The 15,242-nt window shown below is 38.9% G+C and overlaps 1 protein-coding gene across 1 annotated transcript in view; it reads left to right on the forward strand.

Annotated features, from left to right (window-relative positions):
- Window positions 1–356: 356 nt before the first annotated feature.
- Window positions 357–15,242, forward strand: part of LOC106679686 (5'-3' exoribonuclease 2 homolog) — a 78,096-nt gene continuing 63,210 nt past the window's right edge. Inside the window, exons 1-4 of the mRNA XM_014418981.3 lie at window positions 357–503; window positions 2,690–2,805; window positions 13,969–14,080; window positions 14,160–14,333. Of these exons, the coding sequence (XP_014274467.1) occupies window positions 429–503; window positions 2,690–2,805; window positions 13,969–14,080; window positions 14,160–14,333 (477 nt within the window). The 5' untranslated portion in view covers window positions 357–428. The remainder of the gene's footprint in view (window positions 504–2,689; window positions 2,806–13,968; window positions 14,081–14,159; window positions 14,334–15,242) is intronic.

A 15,242-nucleotide genomic window follows, 5' to 3' on the forward strand; every position in this document is an offset into this window, starting at 1 on the left:
TAAAGATAAATAAACATAAACCCAGTAATCATGAAAGTTGTTCAGTAAAACTTATAGTGCCCATGAAATCTGTTATTATTGTTTATGTTTATTCCGTCGGCTCCACTTCTTCTCACAAAATGTTATTTTTAATACCTATGTAATACAATTAGGCTCTTGAATTGAAAAATATAAATAATGAAAAACCCATAATGTTGTTTACAAACTAACTCTTTCAGTTACAATCTAAAAAAGAAAATCATTACTTATTTAAAATAATAAACTATGCGAATCCATTAAAATTTTTTTTCATTATCTGAAATTCTGAAAAATTAAAAACAACATGCTTTTCAGTACAATATTAACTCTTTGTTCATACCTAGACGTAAGAAGTTTGCAATGTTAAATAGAAATGTGCTGTAGCTGAGGGTTGTTGACAAAATTTTGAAATGGGGGTTCCTGCCTTTTTTCGTTGGTTGACTAGAAAATACCCATCTGTAATAGTTGACTGTGTTGAAGAGCAGGTATATATTTTTAAATTACGTTATTACTATTAAATTATTAGTCATTTGCCTAATTTTGTTAAAATAATTGGCATTACATACTTCAATAGGTGCTGTCTGTCAAAAATGGTTTATACATCCATATTTTCACATTGTGTATTATTGATTTTGATTGTGACATGACCCTAGGTAATATGTAGTTGTTTTATTTCCAGTTGACAACTCAAGTTTAAGTAAGACATGCAATAAATACTATGGTGTAGGTTTAGCTGTTAAGAAAATGTTATTTGTCCTGCTCTCTTAAGCTTCCTGACTTATCTTATTTAATTGACTAAATTATTGTTTTGTATTTAGTTTGTTTGTGTGATTAATCATATAGAATCTCTAGGCAGAAAATCTGCTGGAGCATCCCTGATGAAGACCTGAAATTCAGTTCGAAACGACACAAATAAATAAATTTTTGTTGATTTTTTCCTGACTGCACCCCCGACCATCTTCTCTAATTATTCATATCTTCAAAAAACTTTCTCTGGACAGTAATAAGAATGCACCTTGAGTTTACTGTTCATAAAAATAATATTGCCATTATGAATATTTCTTATCATTTTATTTATATCAACTGTATATGCAAAATGATATATTTTAGTAAAATTTTATTACTAACATTCAGTAATATTATTAAGTAATTTAATATGGAATGACCAAGCCGTTATGGTATTGTAACATATGATAAAAATGAACTCAGATTCAGTATTAGTATTCACATTTATTTTAATTGCTATTATTTACTTCTCTTTGGTATAAGTGTATACCGAAATATTTTTAAAAGCTAGTAATGATACAGGGTAACAGTACACAAGTGTTACACCTACTGGGGCATATACTTACACACGCTCATTGTTATATTGTTGTGACAATTGTTTACTAGTAAGCAGTTTGGTTTTAATAACTTTGAGTAGTAACGGTTAAGATTTGCAACATTTTTTTAAAAATTTGTCTTTGTATTTTTGGTTTTTGGGGTGAAGGAAAAATCTCATGTGAAATAGTTAGAAGAAATTCACTATTATTATTGCAGCTCTGGAACAGTGTATGGTAAAATGGCCAATCACCTCTTGTGTGGCATAGCCATGATGAATATGGTTGTTATCAAATTGGGGTTCTTAATAAATAAAATTAATGTATAACAATGTACATTCCTATGCTTGATTAGTATGTAACTTTAAATGTAATTTCTTCGAATAAAACTTTGCGTATAAAATATATAATTTATATAGAAAATTGAAACGTTTCTGAGGAATCGAAAATTCTTTTTTTAGTTGGCATCTCATCCTTATATTTTCAGAAAGGTGCATTCTTATACATTTAACCTTTAAAATAATAGAATAGTTAGATGTAAGCATGAATATATGTAGACACAAGTATACTACAATATACTCACTGAAAAAATGTGGCATTGAGATTGAGACCTAAATTCCTTGCACAGTTTGGAGCTTCATGTTGATAGAGAATTGGAAAGTCAATAAAAGTATCTGAACCTAAAAAATAAATAAATAAATACACACCACTAAAGTCCTTTGGTTTTGCTGGTCCTTTTTTAATATATCATGGCCACAGTTTCTTTTCAAAATGATGTCTTAAACCAAAGTTGCTTATATGAAATTTGAAGTCTTACTGAATAGCTGTGGAGAGAGGGCAGTGAGATGACAAGTGCAGTGGTTGGTAAGGTCCTTCAAGGATAAAATAATGTGAGGTGTATATGCTATGGACCTGGCACCTATATGCCCTATGGCAGAAGACACATACCTAAGAATAAATATTCAGATATCTTCCTTACCTCAGATATTGTTATCATTTTTATAGAATTTATTATTGTCATTTAGTATTTTTTCCCATTTATTATTCTTATCTTCAATCAATTAATGAGAGAAAAAAAAGTTGATTTATACACATAGATATTATTTTGATTTTATTAATCTAGGTATTTTTATCATTGCAAAATAATAGATAATAATAATAAATTGCATTTATTTGACTTTATTATTGACTATATTTTATGATATAATATAATAATAAAAACTGAATATTATTGACAGACTATTACTGGTCTGCTACTATTCTGCTCATGCCCTTTACCCTATTAGGACATGATATATATACTTATTCCTTAGAGTTTTATCTTTATTTGGTTAAAAATGGAATTATTTTAGGGAGAAGATGGACAAGAAGTCAATTCCTCAAAGCCTAACCCGAATGGTGTGGAATTCGATAATCTCTATATTGATATGAATGGGATTATACATCCATGCACTCATCCAGAAAACAAGTATGTAGTTATTTTTTTAATTATTTTATAGTTAATGAGTTAATTAGCTGCTCCATAATTTGAAATTTTTCTTGATCGCGTTCCATTATTTGGAGGGCTGCTGTCCCACAGTACCTGCCACTCCTGTAATATGGCCTCTCTTAGTGGCCGGATGAGCTCCGACGCTGTCAAGAAAGATTTACCGAGTCCCAAAAGGGTGAGCACCTCTTTTGCTGCCCTATCAGCCATTTTGTTGCCTCTAATCCCAATATGACTAGGTGGCCAAGTGTATAATTTTTCCATTGTCTTAGATATGAGAAATAATAAAAAAATCACAAAAATTAATTTATTTTTAATTTTTGCTCATCGATTTTATGCAAATGATGTGGTTTTTGCAGGCCTGTCAAGTCCAGTCAGAAGTAGTTCGAAAAGAGCTTGAAATTGAAAGTTCTGTGGTCATTGTTTTTCAGTGGCTTACTTTATATTTTTTTGGGGTGCTAAACATGAATTTAATGTCCTACAAAACTTTTTTTTTTTTGACCAATATGAGAATTCACTTTTATCATAGCAGTGGCATGTGGTCTATCTTTTGATGGTGTTAATTTTCTGACCTTCAGTGCAGCCAATTCTGGCATTTCCAGTGGAATTAGGTAATTATTTTTTAGGGTTCTCATAGTAAATCAGATATTAAGATTTGTTTATTTCAGGCAATTTGTTGATCTGATCCGTCCTGAAGGTGTAAATTGCCAAAAACCACAAAGATTTTTTGTCAATTTGTATGTAAATAGCGTAGGGAATCGAACAAATTTTAAGAATAAAATCTTTGAAAAATTTGTTGAAGTAACTCAAATTATGGTGATAGATTCTTATTATAAATTGTATTTGATAACAATTTTGTTTTTTTTTAGATTTTTTTAATTTTCTGTTCTGGTTATACACAGATCATAATAGCCAATTTATTAATAACTAATAACAATTTTTTTTTAATTCAAATTTTGTTTTTCTTTTCTGTATTTGGGGGAGAGTTGGGAATTTCAATTACAACAATTGATAAACACTATGTTATTTCATTACATTGTTGTATACGATAAATCAAGGTGCCAAATGCTCATCAATAAAAACAATTAGAAGTATATTTTGGATAATATTTTTAGCTTTTTCTTCTTGAAAATTAATAAGTATATGATAAATAACAAAATAAACAATTGAACATGTTTATATTCTCAAATAGTGGAGGTGTGAGACTAATAACTAAAATTAGCGAATTATAATAGGCAATCGTGTACCAGTGAAAGTGCTAGTAGTCGGTAATTCCTCCTAGGGGGTCTTATCTTAATACTATCAATTCATGGTCAAGGTGCTGTATACTCCGATACTATCTCCGTTGGGTCGTCAGGTTGAATCCAAAGACTATAGAATTTTTTTTTTCTTTTATTTTTTTTTCTACTACAATAACTTTTAATTTCAGAAATGTTTTATTCAGTGGTTTTATATACTTTGGTGTATAGTTTATTCACCAGAATATGTCTTGTGAAGACTCCGGGGAAGAGGGTGAGACCCTGTTTTCGGAACTAAGCGAAACGGATTTGCAATATTTTAAGAGGCGTATTCTTCAAACATACCTCAGAAACACTGCCCCCGGGTTAGCGAGCAATTCACCAAATAAAAAAAAAAAAATAGAGCGCCTAAATCAAAAAAGCCAACCAAACCAACTAAAACTCGCAGTAAAACCACTGCAGTTACCAAACCAGAACTGACCACACCTATCCCCTCTGCCAACAATAATTCTGCCTTAAAAAATTCAATCAGCAAAATTCCAGAGTCTCAGGGATTTTCAGATCCAGAGCCAAAGATATAAAGATAAATACTACCAACAAAGATCATTGACTGAGAAAAATTATGACTTTTATTGTTATCAACTGAAGCATGAAAAGGCATACAAAGTGGTTTTAAGAGGTCTCCATTCAACCACTCCCACCGATGCTATCAAAACAGGGCTGGAAGAAATTGGCCACAATGTGAGGAATATATTGAGCGTTTTATGCTTCACTGAAAAATACCCATTACCACTATTTTTTTGTTGATTTAGAGCTAGCCTGAAATATTTCTGGTAATAAGGTTGGTGTATTCAACAGTCAAATTCGAACAGCCAAAACAGATTATTGTGCAGTGTGTCAAAACTTAGGGCATACAAAGTCCTATTGCCATCACCAGGCCAGGTGTGTGAAATGTGCTGGCCCGCACGCCTCTAATACCTGCCAGAAACCACGGGATGAACTGACAAAATGTGTGCTATGTGAAAAAGACAACCCAGTAAGCTACAGAGGCTGTGAGGTTTATAAAAATATCCACAAACAGAGATCTCATTTGGTGACATCAAACACCTTAGATCAAACTTGCACCCTACCGTCTTAAACCCTAAATTTGAAAATTTTCCCAAACATAGAGAAAACATCAGCTCAGGATGTCGAATCGCAGCCTTCTACCTCAAAAATTTTGGATCAATCTCATCAAGACTCAAGCCGAACATACTCCAAGATCACCAACCAGAATCAATATTCTTGACGTCAGGTGCCTCAGACTTCTCAGCCCAAGCTCCTGGTACTGGTAATGGTGGGGGGAACAAGTTCGGTAAGTGGCCCTATTGGTCCTTTTTGCCATCCCCAAGACAAACCAATGGAATGACTCTTTATATACCTTATTCCTTTATATCGAACCTTTTCGTCTTTCTAATGAAATTCAAAAGGGACACTTAGTTCTATGCCTAATTCTTCAATGTAAACCCCTGCCCCCGTTAGTCCTGTCAAATCCATTCTCAATCCGTCAGTGAAACAGGACAGATAATCTCCTGGGGTTTCCACTAAACCCTGTACCCAATCCTTTAACTTTGGGTGTAAGTAACTAATCTTAGTATCTAAAATGGGTGTTTTATCTAGAAGTGGTGAGCGGTATTGTAGTATTGGTAACTCGCTTTCCACTACTTTAGCTGTTGCCGCGTGAACAGTAGCTTCTCCTGTCTCTGTCCACTGTCTATTTTCTCTCATTCTTAGATAAGCTAATACCGCTTCCCCCTTAATCAATATGTGGAGTGGTACTAGGGAAAGTAGAATTTCCAATGCCTTAGTAGGTGTTGTGCAAAATGCCCCAGTTATGCCAATACAGGCCATCCTTTGGATCTTACTGGCCATTCGCCCATGGGAAGCCCTTTTCAGGGCTGTCCACCACACAATACATAGTAAATTCTCGGTCTTATTATTGCTGTATAAATCCAATGCATAACCTTTGGGTTAAAACGCCAGGTAGTGCCAAGAGCGCGTCTTGCCAAAAGGCAGCACTGATTTTTCTTTTGATTTCTGCCAAATGAGATCCCCAGTTCAGTTTTGCGTCAAAACTAATTCTGAGGTATTTGACCTTTTGGCTTATTTGAAGTTGAAAGCCAAAGAAAATCGGGGTTTGAAATATACCCAATTTTTGCTTCCTGGTAAATAGAATCAACTCTGTTTTTGATGGGGTTTACTGAAAGCTTCATTTCAGTACACCTTGTCTGTAATACACGCGACTGCCATAAGTTCCATGATAGTACTCACGAACTTTCCACTAATGAGGATCACTCCATTGTCAGCAAAAGCTTGCGGGAATGTTCCAGTATCCTCAAGTCTTCTCAATAAGTTATTCATAACTAGGCACCATAGCAACAGTGAGATGCAACTCCCTTGAGGGCATCCAGTTACTGCCTGCACCTGTAGCCAAGTACCATCTTCTGGTACTACAATAATTCTGTTATTAAGAACAAATCTGACTCATCTGACAATTGCATTCGGGGCAGAAATGTCCAATAAGGCTTTACAGACTGCCTCAGGCCTTGTTTTATTGAATGCCCCTTCTACATCGAAAAAGAGTCCTAGAGCATACTCCTTATATAATAAGGCCTTTTCAATCCTTCCTACCAAGGAGTGCAGTGCATCTCAATCCATTTTCCCTGGAGATATGCGTGCTGTCTTGGATGAAGGGGTTGGTTGGTAGCACTTTGTTAGGAAAACTGCCACCAACTTCTCCAGGATCTTAAATAGGAAGGAGGATAAACTAATGGGTCGATACGCTTTGGCGACACTATAGTCCTCCTTCCAAATCTTAGGAATGAAAGCTACTAGTGATTTCCTCCAAGTCTCTGACTTATATCCTAATGCTAGAGAGGCTGTAATAAGAGCCCTAATCTGGGGGAGTAGGGTATTAGGACCTTCCTTGAGCATACATGGGAGAATACTGTCCATTCCTGGGGCCTTATAAGGCTTGAGCTCTACCACTGCCCACTTAATGGCCCTATCCGTAACGATAGACTCTGCTAATACCCACTCCTCCTCATTAAAGGGACCCAAGCCCCTTACCTCTCATCCTAAGCCTCAACCTCCACGTCATCAAAATCCTCCCCATCATCTACCCTTACGGGTAAACTTCCGCCACAACATTCACTCCCAGTTCTATCTCTTCCAACTGTTTCGATAAATTCCTCATCCCAACTACCAACTCATCCCAACAAGAGCCCAGTGGACATAGAATGGGGACTCAGCATTCCTAGTCATACAAACTATCCATCACAAACTCCTGATCCATATCCTCATTTCTGAAATCCAATGGATATAACCTCTATCCTTACATCCTTCCTGAAATATCTTCAAGAGACCATCAAACCCCTGATCAACCTTCTCGTACCAATCCTATTTGAAATCCTGTTTAATTTCCCACGATGAATACAAGGTCTCTAGCTGTCTTGTTATGGAATGCTAATGGTCTACAAAATTACTGTGAGGAACTTGACTTATTTCTACATGATAAACACATTGACATTGCCTACTGACTAAAACTTATTTCACTCAACGGACGCATTTTTACATACGTGACTACATCACTTAAAGATCAAATCACCCAGACATCACTTCCCATGCTGGTTTTTGCATTCTTATCCCATTTCCTTATTCATTCCAACCCAACTGATTCCAATCAACCTCGGTAATCATTTTAACTCGCCCTTTCCATGTTACATTTTCAGCTGTATACTGTCCTGGTAACCTTTCTTATAACCTTCTTGATTCCTTATTCCAAACTTTCAGACCGAGCTTCATTGGTGGAGGAGACTACAATGCTAAACACCAACGATCGGGATGCCGAACAACCAACTCCTATCCAAAAAATCCTACTTATTGGCCTACATCCCTAAAAAAATGACTGGATATCCTTGACATATTTATTACCTTCCAGATTTCCTCCTCCCAAGCCATTGTTGAATCCCTGGATGATCTTTCATCAGATCTTAGTCCAGTTCTGCTTTTTTTACATTCAAGCTTTGTGTCTAAGCCCTCCACTCCTTCATTGATAACAGGAAGAAGTCGACGACTGGGACAGATTTAGATACGACTTGGAAAACAAACTAGACTTGAACATTCAACTAAGATAAAACAAGGCTACCAACGAAGCTATAGAAAAACTCACAGCATGAATTAGAATAAGTATAAATGACAACACTTCAACTAGTAGAATTAATAATAATAAACAAAATATCCTGCCACAGCATATTCGTCCTTAATAAGGGAAAAACGCAGAGCAAGACCGAAGTGGCATAGGACCCAATATCCAACTGACAAAACATATTACCCCAAATTGACTTACAAACATAAAGCAGATATTAGAAAATTCAAAATTTACTCTACTTCACTAAAAATCTTACAACTACTAACAAATCATTATGGAGAACCATCAGATAGCTGCTGAATTTCAAAGATTTCAACTATCTGCTTCTTACCGAATCCCATTTCGGAGTTTGCACATCCCTCTGCTCCCAAAGATCACCAATTCATTTTTTTTTTACTCTGGTGCTGCCCAGCACTAGGTTTAGCGCCTTACTGATGGAGCTGCACCTTTTCCACTCCATCCGTTCGGTAGGTCCTTCTGGTGCCCATCCGTCTGGGTGCCTACTGCAGGGCTGGTCCAGCCCTCCTGGTCTCAGTCTGGTTCAGCTTCCTCCTCTTCTGGTGGCTCACCGATGTTGGGCGGTCAAGTCCTTCCCATTGTGAAATGAGTTGGGCCCACCACCTCCTTCCAGAATGAACTCCCTGAAGAAGGGATAATTCTCTTCTTCCATCAAACAGGGAAAGTCCTACTCGGCGAGGGCGAAAATCCCGGTCTTTCTCAACAGCCTGGCTCAGTATCCTTCTGGAGCAATCTACTATTACGTGTCCAGGTTTCAGGAACTCCACACGTGGGATCGATGTTCTTTCCAAAGCTCTGCAGCTTTCCCGAAACCCCCCGTGTCTGTGAGACCCAATAGTCAGGGATGACCAGTTTAGCCTTCAATCTAGAAAGGATGGTAGGGAATAATGTTCTCAAAGTAGCAAGCACCCTTCTGGCTTGCTATCCACCGTCCATTCCACTTCTGTATCGAGTCCTCCCGCAGTATTTTCTTCCATAAGTTTGGAGTCTCACTGGTCCTCTCTCGGAGTTCATCTGGTAGCGCTTCTAATCCCTGCCTCTTTACTTCATATTTAAGGACATCCTCCCTGAGGATGAGGTCCAGGGGTATCACTCCAGCCAGTATTCTCTTCTGTGTCTGCATGAGGTTTCAGCTCCACGCAGGGGATCTGTACCTCACAATACCCAAGATTACACCTTTATATATGGTCATCGTTGCAGGGTACCTGAGGCCCCAAAATGCACCCCCTATCCTACTTAATCCATTGAGTGGCAGTGTCACCCTGTCCTTTAGATACACCAGGTGAGAAGTGGCATCCAATCTTCTTATCCTCACACCAAGATATGTCATCTCCTCACCCGGTCTAACTCTCTCTCCTTGGATATCCAGGGTGATAGGATGAGCCCTGTCCGTGGAGCCTCTTATGTGTCTGGCCTGAGTCTTGGCTGCTGCCATACTCAATTTCCTCCTCACGCACCACTCTCCTACGAGACCGGCACACCTCTCCGCTTCTGTCTTTAGTCTGGATCTGCTGTTCTTGGCCACGATGACTGCCAGGTCGTTGACGTAGGCCGTGTCAAGGAACCCCTTGTCCTCTAGTTCCCCTAGCAACTCATCAAATACCAGCTTCCACAGAGCTGGTCCTAGGACCGAACTCTGGGGACATCCTCTTTCAACTTTTCTCTCGATCTCGTAGTAGTTACCCCTGATCCTGACATTCCTGTTATTGAAGTAACTACCTACGAGGGAGTATAGATTACTGGAGGTGTCGAGATCTTGCAACCGCTGGAGTACATGGGGCCACCAAACGCTGTCGAAGGCGGAAGAGATGTAAAACATGATCAATAAGACATATTTGTCCTATTATATTCTCCTCTACATCCCTACGCACTCTCAAGCAGTGCATCCTTAGTTCCCCTGCCACGGGTCGAGCCGAACTGCCGTTGATGACTTGCAGCACTTAGGATTGGTCTAAGGCTGTGGACGATCATGTGCTCCAGGACCTTACTAGCTACTGGGAGGAGGCATATTGGTCGATAGGATTTAGGCGTTTCTTTATCCTTACCACCCCCCTTGTAGAGCAGTCTCAAGTCTGCAATTCTCCACTTGTTTGGAAAGTACCCCTTATCCAAAAACTCGTTGGATATATCCAACAACTCTTCCTCAATATAAGGGACACTGTTCTTGAGGATTGCAGTATCTATGCTATCTAGTCCTGGAGCCCTTCTAATCCTTTGTCTGTCCACGGCAAGACGAAGGTCCCACATATCCCATGCTGGACTTAGGTCGGTACCTGGTGGGTATAACGTGGTGCATCTAACCATTCCATCATCTACACTATCCTGGGACAGATCATCCCTAGGGCATGTATAGTCTATATACATACTGGCAGCCTCCTCCAAGGTGGTTGCCTTGGCACCTCTCATTCTAATAGCCGCCATCACTTGTAACAGCTTAACCTTTCCCAGTGCCACCCTGTACGGGATACCCCAGGGATTCTTTTCTGATTCCTCTACAATAAATTCATCCCAGAACTTCTTCTTCTGGCAACGCACCCCGTTTTGGTATACCCTATACCTATGCTTGGATTCTTCTCGAAGTGCAGGCCTCCTCTCGTTGTTTCTGCACTCCTCGTACCTACGCATGGCCCTGTAGTATTCTTTTTTAACTGCGTTAGAGCCGGTGCCCACCATGGGACGTACTCTCGCCCTTCAGCATTGGAGGGTAATATTCGCCACTTCAGTGATGGTGCCCATAAGCATTTCCACTCTGCCGTCAATCTTGGGCTCCTCATCTATCAGGGTCATCTCCTCCCATTCTCTGTCGGCCAGTATTCCCTCCAATTCACTGGAAAACGCTCTTCAGTTCGCTGATTGGGTCACAAAGCCCTTTTCTACTGCTATATTATCCTCTACATTGATATTTACATTCGCCTGTCATGGCGGCATATATGCTGAAACCAGAGCGAAGGCAACCCTGCCCCACCTGACGTAACATGCCGCTTGATCTGCTGTGGTGAATCGCTTTAATTCCATAACGTTGAGGGCAGGGTTAATGACAATTGCTGCTCTAGGCCTCCTCTCACCACTGCCTAGACCGACCACCCTCGACGTAGTTCCAAAACCTGTGATCACATTCTTTCAACAACAAGGCTCCTGAATCGCCAAGATGTCAGCACTTCAGGCGAGAGTTCTCAATTCATCCGCGACCACTCGTCTGCGGCCCATATTGACCTGCAGGATATGCAGCCTACGCATACCGGGTCTTCTTTGCCTGCTTGACCATCATCTCCAGTGTACTGGGCATTCCCGGCTGCCCGCACAATGTTGGAGATCTTTCCCTGCTCTGCCACTCGCCTTGCAATTTCTACAACACGAGGGTTTACCCTTCTTCTTTTCAGGGCACTCCTTAGCTTTGTGCCCAGTCCCTGGGCACCACCTGCACGCCACCTCCTTTGTACAGGCTTTTGCAGGGTGTCCGTATTCTTGGCACCAAAGGCAGAACAAGGGGTCCAGGTAATCTCTGATGGTCAGGCTCCACCATCCTCAATAGGACGTCCCTCGCGGACAGGGTCATCAGGGCGAGTCTCATAGCATGGTGCACCTCCAGCAGCCACGTAGTTGTGAGCCTGCCCCTCGTGGGAGTTGAGAAGCAGGGTCTAAGCCACTCCCCCCTGTCTTTATCCTCTTTTGGAGCCTCTATGAAGATTTTGTCCCAAAGATATCTCTCCAGGATACTCCTGTCCCAAATATTGGGGACTTCTTATACTTCCAGGCGAGGCCTGCATGCCACAGTAAGGCTCGCCTGTAATCCTTTTCCCCTCAGCTTATCCCAGGTGAGGAGCTTTTGTGCCTGGTCAGCGCCTTCAGTCCTGACCAGAACACTGCTCTTTTGGGTGATTTTTATGTCCCCAATGCTCTTCAATTCTTCTTGGGACGGGAGTTCCTTGTATATATCTTTTGCAGTCCATCCCGCTGCGCTTTCCTTGAGTGTGACCTTCGGATAACATCTTTCTAAAACCTTTATTCCCCATCCTGATATCCTTAACCTAATTTCGCCTTGATTGTATTGAAGTAGAACTAAATATTCCACTCCAAATGACCCTACCACCTAAAATATTTCATCCTTCAGAAATATCCAGCATCATTCAGAGATTACCTACCCGCAAAGCTCCTGGATACGATCTAATAACATCCCACATCCTTAAACTTCTTCCTCAAAAAGCCATCCTATTCCTCACCTACATATATAATGCTGTTCTCCGTTCTACATATTTTCTCGATCCATGGAAATTATCTATAGTCAAATTGATACTCAAACCCCAAAAGCTACCAGAACTCCCATCCTCTTACCATCCTATCTCTCTGTTACCGGATCATAAGCAAAATCCTCGAAAAACTCATTTAGAAACTCCTAACTCCATGCTTGATTCCAATCATATAATCCCAGATCACCAGTTTGGATTCTGAACATTCCACTCTACTATCTAGCAATGTCTTCATTGGTGGACATTATCTCGTCTTCTTTGGAGTGCGGAATGTACTGCGTGGGAGTCTTTTTCGATATAGAGCAGGATTTTGACTGAGTCTGGCATCCGGGACTGATTTACAAACTTCGTAGATTCCTACCTCCTACCTACTTTCTCATCATCTGTTTCATTCTCAATCCGCTGGTGTTCCTCAAGGAAGTATCCTCGGTCCCATCCTCTATACCGTCTATACAGCTAACATCCCAACAAATCTTAACAGTATCCTCATCACGTATCCCGATGTTAAATGTGTGTTCACAGTTACTAATAATGCTTTCATTGCTTCCCAAACTCTCCAGTCCCATATCACAACCCTCGAAGAATGGTGCCAAAATTGGAGGATAAAAATAAATACCATCAAATCACCTTTACTCTTTGTCGTAAACATGCCAACTACCCTACAGTATACTTTAATAATGTTGCTTGTACTCCTGTCAAACAGATCCGCTACCTTGGACTACATCTTGACAAACGACTAAGTTGGAATCCTCCTACAAGACTGAAAAGACAGGAAACTGCACGTCGATTCCGACTATTACATCACTTACTAGACAAACAGTCTAAACTTCCAATTCATTACGAAAGACTGATCTACACAACTACAATAGGGCCTATTTGGACATATGGCGTCGAGCTTTGGGGCTTAACGAAACCTTCGAATTCCTCTTGTATTCAATGTTTACAATCCAAAATCCTTCCTAAAATCCTTAATGCTCCTTAATTTGCCACAAATAAAATCCTACACAAAGATCTTAATGTTCCATATATAACCAACCTTGGTCGAACAGAATATCATTCCTTCTATTATTAACTCCCTAACCACCCAAACCCACAAGTTTCTAACCTTACTTCCTCATCCATTTATGACAATTCTCCAAGGTGCCTGAAAAGAAGATGGCCTCAAGGCCTTATATTGTAAAAACGTTTTTAGAGTGCTACCAATGGGTAGTTTCTCTATATGCCTGTAACATACCATTATGTTCTTACTTCAAATTTACTTGTTGAATTTTATTTACAGTTGTAAATATCAATAAATAAGTTTAAAAAAAATATGTAAATATAATTTATTATTATTATTGGTTTTAGCATTTTTATATACTGCTTTGTTTTTTAAAAAACTTTATTTCAAGTTGTCATAATGTTATTTTTTAATGTTTTTAATTGAAATTTATTTTATTTTTTTTTTTTTAAGACCTGCACCTAAAGATGAAGATGAAATGATGGTTGCTATCTTTGAATGCATTGATAGACTTTTCAAGATTGTGAGGCCACGTAAACTTCTCTACCTAGCTGTAGATGGTGTGGTAAGGATGCTATTTGGATTTTTATGATTTTTTTCAGAGTAAATTTGCTTATTAGTTAATTATTTAATACTTTGCATAGGCTCCAAGAGCAAAAATGAATCAGCAACGGTCCAGAAGGTTTAGAGCTGCTAAGGAAGTAGCTGAAAAAGCTAACCAGATTTCTTTGATTAGATCTCAGCTAGAAGCAAAAGGTGTGAATTTACCCCCGGAAAAGGATAAATCTAGTCACTTTGACAGTAATTGTATAACTCCTGTAAGTAAATAAATTTTATAACATATATAATGATATTTTGAATAATTTGATAATTAGATTAGAGGAAGATGGTCCGGGGGTGGCTGTCAATAAAGGTATCAAAATAATAAAAGAAAATTTCTTATAATATGGAGGTCCAGGAACAGGAAATTGACCACTCTCTCCCTAAAATCCTATAATAAACTTTCCCACCTTTTTAGCAACTTAAAAGACCCGATAAGTCTTCCATACCACTCCAATATAGTGTACTATATCCCTTGTTCCACCCCTAATTGCAACTCAGCTTATATCTGCGAAACCAATAACTATCTGAAAGGCCGCATATCCCAACTTAAATCTTCTATAAATTCCCATATCCAGCAAGCCTCAAACTCTCTGAGCATACGCTGACTTTAGGTCGTACTTTTGACTTTGACAGAACCTCCATTCTCGCCACTGTACCCAACCACCAAAAACCCCTAATAACTGAGGCCCTCTATATAAAGCTTGAAGAAAAACCTGTCAACCACAAAACTGACAAAGATAATATCTCCCTCACTTATAGACACATATTAAACCTCATCAAATACACTCAACACTGACTTTTTAGACTATTTTACTAACCTACTCCCCTATTCTCACTCCATTCCTTCACATCCAAAAATTGTTTATTTTCTTATTTTTGTCATTGTTTTAAATTGTATCTATTTACTTTTATCTTCACCATATAACATCTGCATCCTATTTTATACTTATTCAATATGTATATAAGTTAAGTATCAGCGAAAGCAAAATGTCAAAAAAGAGAAGAAGGAATAAAATCTAACATGCTTGAACTGCTGTAACATACTAGCTTTATTGGTTTCGGTACATCCCTTTATATACATTCAATCAGCTGATCTCCTCAGTCAGCTGACATCGAAGTAACAG

The sequence above is a fragment of the Halyomorpha halys genome, unplaced genomic scaffold (assembly GCF_000696795.3).
Source record: "Halyomorpha halys isolate HHAL.00 unplaced genomic scaffold, Hhal_1.1 Scaffold214.1, whole genome shotgun sequence".
In the NCBI taxonomy this organism is placed as follows: domain Eukaryota; kingdom Metazoa; phylum Arthropoda; class Insecta; order Hemiptera; family Pentatomidae; genus Halyomorpha; species Halyomorpha halys.